The 10,220-nt window shown below is 34.3% G+C and overlaps 1 protein-coding gene across 3 annotated transcripts in view; it reads right to left on the bottom strand.

Annotated features, from left to right (window-relative positions):
• Nucleotides 1–3,424, bottom strand: part of LOC143252922 (uncharacterized) — a 145,791-nt gene extending 142,367 nt beyond the window's left edge. For all 3 annotated transcript variants that reach the window (XM_076505791.1, XM_076505793.1, XM_076505792.1), the window contains exon 1: nucleotides 3,086–3,424. In XM_076505791.1, the coding sequence (XP_076361906.1) occupies nucleotides 3,086–3,302 (217 nt within the window). In that variant the 5' untranslated portion in view covers nucleotides 3,303–3,424. The remainder of the gene's footprint in view (nucleotides 1–3,085) is intronic.
• Between the last annotated feature and the right edge of the window lie 6,796 nt (nucleotides 3,425–10,220).

The raw sequence follows: 10,220 nt of genomic DNA on the forward strand, positions 1-10,220 counted from the left end.
CAAACTCATTCACTGATTGGACAGTCAACTGATTAGGAAATACGACCAATCCCTCAGTTCTAAATTTGTTATTTTCCATGATATTTATATCCTTAATGAATCAACTAGGTTTAATATTTCCTAATAAGCTTTTCTTTCTATCTTGAATTAAAACAACTTATTTTTACATTTGCACAAATATGTCTGTTTTACCTTTTTAACTCATTATTCATATTCATTAACGATAAATCTTGTCTTTCAGAATTAAGATTGCTGAAAATTTGGCAAAACATGAAACCTAATTACACAACCATCATTCCTTCTCTGATATTTCCCAATACAACTCTTGTAATCATATCCATTCATGTTAAAAATAAATATAAAATACCATCTTTATTGTTAGTTTCTTAACCATTTGGTATAAAACCCCATCCAAAATTATTACCCTTATTACATGAGTCAATACCATCCCTATTAGCGTTTCTAAAATTTGTCACCTATGATCACTGAATAAAGATCCATTTTAGTAAGCAGCTGTTTAATGATGCCATTGAAATAAATAAATTGATAGGATAACTGGGATAATTAGAAATTGAGAAAAAAGAAAAACCCAACAGATTGAAGGAAATATAAGTTAAATATAAATATAAATTATAGTTACTATAAGCAACAAAATAGATAAATTCAAATGCTCTTGTCAAATTAGAAAACTTTGATGTTACCAAATTTAGAAAAACTGCTTATGATACTGTTGATCAGAGAGGTAATGATAAATCATATAACTGGGTTCAGAATTTATGCTAGAAAAATAAACTGTTAATTAGTGTTGCAGTTTTGCTAGCAAGATTTAGAATGTGCTAGGAAAAAGACTGCTATTACACACTATTATTTATAGACGCTTACTACTGAATTCCTATACGAGATAAATGTACATATATTTCAATCACTTATGCTGCAAGACTGAGTGCTGAACATCATTACAATTGTGATTAACAAGACTGTTTCACTAGTCAGTATCTTGCCAGTTTTGTGATCCCTAATTGAGGTGTAAGACATATCAAACTAAGTGTTAGGAAATGGAGAAGTTAAATCACAGCTTCCATATGTTTGATTACCAAGATAATCAGCTAGTCAGACTCCCACCAGTGCAGTTTTATCCAAAGCTTCATTAGAAATACTATCCATAAGTGGTTGCTTATTAGAGGTAATAAAAAAATATATAAATCACAAAACTTGTAGGTATTTTTTTGTATATTCTTCTAAACTGTTTATACCTTACACAAATGTAAGGCCTCTCAGTAAGTATTATCTTCCAACACTTCACCAGCTCTTCACATTTAAATCATAACTTTTTTTTTTTTTTTAGTATAGGGTGGCTTCCAGCAGAAAACTGTCACTCTAGGCTCTTATGGCATAGATACACCAGTTTCAAAACAAAATATGAAAAGTAAAATTCACTTGAATTATGTGTATATTAATTCATTAGTGTAAGCACAAAGATTTAAAATGAACTAGCATATCATTCAGTTTTCTTCAGAAAGATAAAGGTAGTCAAACATGATATAAGGTCTCTTATTTTTACTTCCATAAAGGATGACTAGGCACATGATGATTGGAAAGTTGTTAATGTTATTTTTATAATCTTAAAGAAGATAACAAAAGCCATGGAAATTACAGAGCAGAATTTGAGAGGCTTTGCATAACTATTTCAATAAAATGTGATATGAAAAGAAATTCAACATGTATTCACCAAAGAGAAATGTCTCCTACATGTAGGTAGTCTGTTATCTTTAAACTTGTACATATAATTTAAGGGTGTTACTTGTAACCTACAAATGGAAAGTATATCATTTTCATGCATTTAGATTTACTAAATGTTTTCAGTAAGAAGCTGCAAATGAAACTACCACTGATAATTACCAAAGTGAGGATTTGGAAAAGACTTAAGTTTGCAAGATTGCAGGTTGGTTCCATAGAGAAACCCAGACTTATTCATAGTATCATGTCAAATTGTACCTTTGTTATAAATGGAGTGTCAAATTGATCACTGGACTGTACTTTAAAATTTTTTTATTGTTGTTTTTTAATCAATGCTGTTGACAGACATAATTGTAGTTACACTTGCACTTAAACTCTTGGGCACTTCTACTGAAGCTGGTCAGGTATGCACTACAAAACAAACGTCAAGTAATGAACAAATTTGACAAATCATCTTTAATAGGCTAAGTAGCAAAAAAACATGTTTAGCATTCCTGTCCACTTCCTTTTTCATTGCCACCTCCCCACTTCCCCCCTCCTTTTTAAATTATTATTTGGAATCATACAAAGAAACAAATAACTCCTGAATAAAAAATTAAATAAGCATTGATGATTCATTATGCCCTTTTTCTTTATTTGTCATAAATTCTGTTTTAATTCAATTAATAAAAATGAAACAAAGTAGACTTCTGTTTAACACAGACCCTTTTAAAACAAGCAACAACCATGGAAAAAAAAAATGCAAATTTTGTTTCAAAGAGTGCATTAAAAAAGGACTTGTCTTTTTCAATAATTCTAGATGCTAATATCTTCTTTTTTTATTTAGTCTTACAAATTACTATTGAGAAAGGAAGAATATAAGGTTATTTTATAGAAATTTACGAGATTATCTGGACTAATATTATAAGGTTGAGGAATAATTCATGAGCATTTTTAAATAATTTCATTCAAGCATTACAAGACTATACAATACTTCAATGCATGAACACATTACACCCAAAACATTTATTATGATACTTTATTTCATGTAATACCTAGGTATATAGTATGCATTATTTTAAACGAAATTGCAAGAAATTAAATGCGAAAAGCAGATGGTGTCGAAAATGCTCGATTTTGTCCACTTGACATTCGATTTAATGAGCTGAAAATGAAAGCAAAAATTAAAAACATATGAAAATCAAACACACCATCTATTAGAGCAAAAAATTATCTACCAAATGACATGAAATATTTTGCGAAAGCGTTTCATTTATGAATATATTTTGTTAACTTGAAAAAACGCTCACGAATTATTCCTCAACCCAATATATGATTAGTACTAGTGTTGAATATACTTTATTCTTACCAGTTACTGGCTCTCCTCTTCTGTACTCCAGTCCACTTGCCACAACTATTTTGTAAGGGCTTGCCCAGTTAGCTAGTTTTAGCTCATTAGGCATAGTTGGAATCATATTTTCACATTCTTCTTTCACAAATCCATTACTGAGTTTTAAAGACTCAATGGTTAAATTAAAAAGCATGCAAAATATATATAAACAATAAACCAAGTTAATTGCTCTCATGTTGATACCAAGAACTGAAAAGGCCACTTGCACCACAATACCGTAATTTGTATAATATGACACACATTGACAACACGCTTAACCTTAACAGCAGCAGCACCATCCATGACTTTGACAAGTACACTTAATTAGTGAAAAAAATAGCAAAAAATTTCAAGCATTTAACATAGAAAATCAAAATTGACAAAAAGACTCATAGTCAAATTTTTCAAAATCATTCTGATTTATTTCCAAACTTTTTCAAGCATCTTACAAAAATATCCGTTAATCAATTTCGGTAATTCCTTTTTTATTTCCTGCTATTCCACAGCATTTCTTTACTTTATTCAGCTTAAGCTGAAATGTATTGTGCAAAAGCTAACAAATCAACATAACTTTACTTCACAGAATATAACACAGGGCCGTAGATCCTGGGGGGATGGGGGATACATACCCTTCATTTTAACAAATCAACATAACTTTACTTCACAGAATATAACACAGGGCCGTAGATCCTGGGGGGATAGGGGATACATACCCTTCATTTTAGGTGGGGGGTATGGTGTAAACAATCATCCCCTCTACAAATTGGTCTGTTCAATTATTTTATTGCATCACAGGCCCACAAATTGTGTTTGTTCTTGTGATTCTCGTATTCTTACTAATTGAATTACATAATTAGGCCTAGATGTAGAATTTTTCAGAAGCCGAAATGTACATCTTTAATATAGACGTGCTTCTAAGCTTTTCGATCTAAGCGATAGTTCGTAAGTATCAGTCAGTAGGCCTAAGTATACATGCAAGGCCTGCAAGCACTATCACAGAATCTACCTACGTCTTGTACGTAGTGTAAGATTAAGTAAAATGTTCATCGAAAATATTACCCCCAAGCGTAAACTCCTGTGATCTAGATCTGGCAGGCCATTTCTAGCTTGTAGCTGCATCAATTTTGTGTATATATTGTGCGGTTTTCCAACGCCATTTGCTCTTACGCATGTCTGGCCGGTTTTGTTGTCGAACGCTTTACTCTCCTAAGCTGCCGAAATCGCTGACCATAGTGTACGTTTAGTGTACAGTGAACGACAGGTTCGAGCTGCTCGGAACCAGACGCGCTCCACATCACCCTCCTCCGCTCCCTTTAGTCTGAGCCTCGATTTTACAACAGGGCTCATTAGACCTCTGTTTGTGGCTAGTGGAGTATACCTTCATATCCACCGATTTTTGCAATTGGAAAAAGGCAAAATAAAAATTCAACGAACACCAATCCTCCTCTCAGCACAGATTCGCTATATCTCCAGAAGGTTCACTTGATGTATCTCCAGTGACTGTCCAGCTGCATGATGGAAAACGAAGCAGCAGGAAGAATGCAAAATAAGTCTACCCAAAATGTTCAGAAGTTTATGTTTCTTACTGCGTCAAGGTTTAGCATTATGTGGACATATTGATACGTAGGGGAACTTCCTGCAGTTAATGAAGCTCCTGGAAGAGGAAGATCCTGAGTTGACGGCCTACTTGTCAAAGAAAACCACATTCACATCACCCCAGGCTCAGAATGAAAAAATGGAGATGTTCAGCCATCAAATACTGAGGAACATTGCACACGAAGTGCAGCAAAATAAAATATTTGCGTTAATGGTTGATGGCACTCAAGATGTTACAGGTGCCGAACATGAAGCAATATGTGTACGATACGTAGATGAGAACCTTGACGTCCATGAGACATTTCTTGGTTTGTACAGTGTTTCCAATACAACTGGTGAAACAATATCCTCGACTATGCTTGATGTACTGACTAGACTCAATTTACTACTGTCAGGATTAAGAACACAAACTTATGATGGAGCCGCTAACCTAAGTGGTGCATACAGTGGATGCCAGATTAAAATAAAAGAGAAGCAATCGTCAGTTTTATTTTTTTTCACTGCGGAGCGCATAAGGCTAATTTAATAAAACAACATGCAGTTGAAGCTTGTGAATGTGTTCGAGATTCTCTCCAGTTGGTACATGAACTTGGTGTCTTACTTCAGAGGTCAGGCAAAGACAATTTTTGAAAATATTGTATCGTAAGACAGCCACAATGGTCCAGTTAAATACGTCTGCCCACTGTGTCCAAAACGCTGGTTGTGCCGCCTATCTGCAATTACATGTGCTAATGATCACTACAGTGACATTGTTGATTCTTTGTCTGAATAAAAAATCAGATGTAGCAGTAAAAGCACGAGGTCTGCTGAACAGATTTAACAAAGAAAAAACAGTTTTAGGATTATTGATGGCTCAGCATCCATTAGCTGCATTAGAGAAACTAAACCGTGCATTTCAAGCAAAATCAGCGACAGCATCTGGCATGATTAAAGCATCTGCAATGATAGTTGAGCAATTGCGGGTATTGCAAACAGAGAAAAGTTACAACAAGATTTTTGATGAAGCTGAGAAAAAGGTAACTTCCCTAGATCTGGTACCTATTGAACTACCATGTATTCGCAGACCCCCAAGAAGGATCACAGATGATTGCTCAGCACACCATTCTGCAACAGCTAGAGATTACTACAGAAGCCAATATTTTGAATTTGTGGACACAGTCACAGAACATCTGGCCACGAGATTCAATGCAAACAACAATGACTTGAGGTAATATCTGGCATTTGAGGACATGATCACATCTGGCAAGATTTACAACTCGGTTACAAACTTCTATCCAGAAATCTCTGCACAACGGCTAAAGTTTCAGTTGCCCATGTTCAAAGGAACAACAAAAACAGTATCTCTGAACGGTGCGAAGGATGCTTGCTGTAAAATGCATGAAACAAGCCGGAAAATGTTTAGTGAAATGTGTCTTCTCATGAAAATTTTGCTTGTATGTCCAGTATCTAGCTGCGAATATGAAGGCAGCTTTTCTTCATTAAGACGGTTGAAGACGTGGTTAAGGTCAACTATGTCTTAGTGCCGCCTTAACCATGTAGCAGTTTGTCACACTCACAAAGATGAGGTCAACAAAATAAATATAGAAGAGTTTATGAAAAAATTAATAAACAGATCATCACAAAGGAGGTCTACGTTTGGGAACATGTAGACTAGAGGACTAAATGAATCTTACTTCAATGAAAAGTATGAATAATTATGTGCTACATTGTATTGATGTGTAATTTTCAAGAGTTCGCAAAAACATTTTAATTATTTTTATTAAAGAACATGAACAGTAGATATAAACTTATCAAGGGTAATTACTAATTTTATTAATATTTGAAAATGTAATTCATGCAATAAAAGTTATTAGTAAACTTGGCAAGTATAATGGCCATCTTTTATACTGTGCAGTGTGCAGGAATAAATTCATGTGGCAGTTAATTTGTGACACATTTGTCTTTATTCTATTAGCATTTTGAAAACTGTTCAAAACACCTCACTTATACAAACCTACATGGAAACCTTGAAGTATCGTGGCAACAAGATTACTCTGTAACTGCATGTTTTCAGCTTTCAGGTTTACATAATCAGAGGTTACCAATTTGCTAATTGAAGAGTCCACACAGGTGGTTGCAAAAATCATCCCTCCCATCGGGTGTAAAAAATCTACGCCCCTGATATAACATATTAGAATTTACAGATATATAAAGTTATATACAGTAGTAAAAGAACAACGTTCACTTCAGTTTTTTTTCCTAGCCGAAATGCCGTTCTCAAACTATTTCCAACCCTAGAAGAAGAAATCATTGACCCTTTCACCCAGTTTGTAGGCAAGTTATCAAAGTACAATCAAAGAAAATATTGCAAACATTGTGAGCATTTATCATAAAGCTCAAAAACGTTTGGTCAGAGTTTATAATTCTCACCTTTTACACATAATCTGTTGTCATTATATTGTTAGCAACTACCTTGAAAATCGAGGAAACAAAATCAATAGTATTGTCGGGACTTTTCAGTATGGACCACAAAATTCCAAAGTATATCTATTAAAATTTTTATTTCAAAGCTTTTCGGATCTATTCACTATGTTTATTTTACTGTTAGCGGATAAACTAGAAACCTTTCGAAAAAAAACACAAGAAATCGCAACTCATGACATCAGAATTTTCCTGGTTTCAAAAACACATATATGCAAAAACGGCTTTTTTGGGTTGAGAACATTTTTTACGCAGAGGAGCGAACAATGTTTCGACCTTCTTCGGTCATCGTCAGATTCACAAAGAAAGAAAGAGGTAACTGATCGGAAGCTGGCCACATGTTTGAAACGGGTTGTGTAACTGAGTGTGGGAATGTAGAGGGCGTGCTTAGACGTTTGAATATATAAACAAATAGCCTTAGCATGGGCAACCCAGTATCACCAGTTCTAGCCATTATTTTTATGACACAAGTGAGATACAAGCAATTAACACAGCATTACATCCACCACTATACTGGTACAGATATGTAGATGACACGGTTGCGGGATTCACATCTACAGAACACACATTGAATTTTTTTCAATCACATTAACGCTATACATCCGAACATCAACTTCACATGTGAACAAAAAGAAAGCAATCAAATATCATTTCTTAACCTCAAAATTACAAGAACCGATACACAATTTAAAACAGAAATCCACCGAAAAATCACCCATACTGGACTATACATTCCTTGGGACTCAGCACATGAAACAAAACAAAAACTCAACACACTAAGAAACCAAATAAACACAGCCATAAAACTATGCTCACCAGATAAAATTAACGATGAATTAGACAAAATAAAACAATACTTCATCAACATCAATAAGTTTCTTCCACAAACTGTAGAAAACATTATACGCACACACCTAGACAGAAAGCAAAATCAGCCAACAAAAATAAATATATCTCACGAATCAAAAAAATCACGAAACCATATATTCCCGACATCAACAGAAAAATAACCAACATTTGGCAAAAACTGGTATAAGTATGACATTCCAGTTAATACCAAATTTATTCAAAAACCAGGCACAAAACTTAGGTGTATACTAAGTAAAAACTACACTGACAAACACCACACCAACATGGTGTACCATGCCAGGTCAATATGAATATGGAAACTCGATTCAACGAACAGACAAAGTCACCTTCACACGTTTTCGAACACTAAAAGTGAAATAAACACAACATAACCATAGAAAATACTAAATAAAGAAACAAACATAAACAAACGCAAAATTAAAGCCTTACTTATACAACAACTCAAGCCCAAAATAAACCAATACAAAGGAACACCTTTATACCTATATTAAAATAATATAATAAACAATAATAGTAAAATAAATTATATAAAATTGTATATTCGAACATCTAAGCACACCCTCTACGTTCCGACACTCAGTTACATAACCTCTTTCAAACATGTGGTCATCTTCCGATCAGTTACCTCTTTCTTTTTTTATGAACCTGACGATAACCGAAGAAGATTGAAACGTTGTTCGCTCCTCTGCATAAAAATTTTTCTTAACCCAAACGAGCCGTTTTTACATATATATTTTTCTCTGCAAGTGGGTTTTCTCGACATCACTTCAAAAACACAGTTGTGTGGAGTTTATCGCTTCTTTATAGTACAGTAATTGTAACAGGCATTGCCTAGAGGTATTATATAAAATAGATAAAAAATATTTACGATGCGTCTGTGTACAAAATATGTTCTAATCCAATAAACTCGTTAAGTATTTGAATGTTAGTCACCTAGTGAGCTGTAGTCGGAATTTGGAGATATAGACGGTGTATAAGAGCTTATGAACATCATGTTTTCTATTCAACCATACTTACACAAAAACTAATAAATACTCAGTTTCCAGTATAGAAATTACGCTCATTTTGTTTCAGCTAATATTTCTAACTTAGCCTTCTTATTAATCACATAGAAGCCTTTCGAGAAAGGGGTATTACTATAGTCTAAGCAGACAAGTTAATTCGTTTCAGCATATGGTTTTTCAGAGGCAAGAAAGGAACAAAGGTGAAAAGGCCTTAGAATCATAGAACGTCATTAAGAAAACAAAATTTCGTTAATAATACTGAGAGATAACAACAAGATTGTTTCAGTCATTTGCGGTTAATATTTAACCAGTATCATAAACAATATGGAACAATGGCGATTCACACTACCATCTTTCAATTAACCAAATGGATTACGGCCAGGCACTCACAATTCATTTCAAACACAATTTCTGAGCTCTGTAGCTTCAAAATAAAAGAGGGCCGGGCATGGCCAGGTGGTAAGGCACTCGACTTGTAATCCGAGGGCTGTAGGTTCGAATCCCCGTCACATCAAACATGCTCACCCTTTTAGTCATGAGAGTTTTATAATGTAACGGTCAATCCCACAATTTGTTGGTAAAAGAGTAGCCCAAGAGTTAGCGATAGGTGATGATGACTAGCTGCCTTCCCTATAGTCTTAAACTGCTAAATTAGGGACAGCTAGTGTAGACAGCCCTCGAGTAGCTATGCGCAAAATTCAAAACAAACCAAAGCAATCAAAGTAAAAGAGGGGCCAGAAGAGATAAATCCATGCTTTGGAGAAAAGGAAATATATTACCATTTTCAAAAAGAACCACAGCATATAAAGATTTCTGAATCCTTCAAGTGAGTGCTCAAAAATCATGGCGTACAGTTCTTGTAAATATGAACAAGGCTTTAGAAGTAATGAACCTTATCATTACGGAAACAAGGTTTAGTTTGTTAATAAACCATGTGACAAATCTTATGTTCTTTAACTTTACAGCCCTCTGATTGAAAACTGAAAACCAAACGACTATGTATACTTACGTGTCATCATTCAGCAACTGATACACAAGCAAGAGTAGCCAAGTTCAAGGAACTCACTATGGGCCAAGCACAGAGTTCTTTTAATAAGCTATCCTGAAGTTCAAAAGATCAAAGTTGATAAATACTTCCAACATTTTGAGGTTTCCCAAACCACGGAATGTCCCATCGGAAAATA

This window comes from Tachypleus tridentatus, chromosome 6 (assembly GCF_004210375.1).
Source record: "Tachypleus tridentatus isolate NWPU-2018 chromosome 6, ASM421037v1, whole genome shotgun sequence".
NCBI lineage: Eukaryota > Metazoa > Arthropoda > Merostomata > Xiphosura > Limulidae > Tachypleus > Tachypleus tridentatus.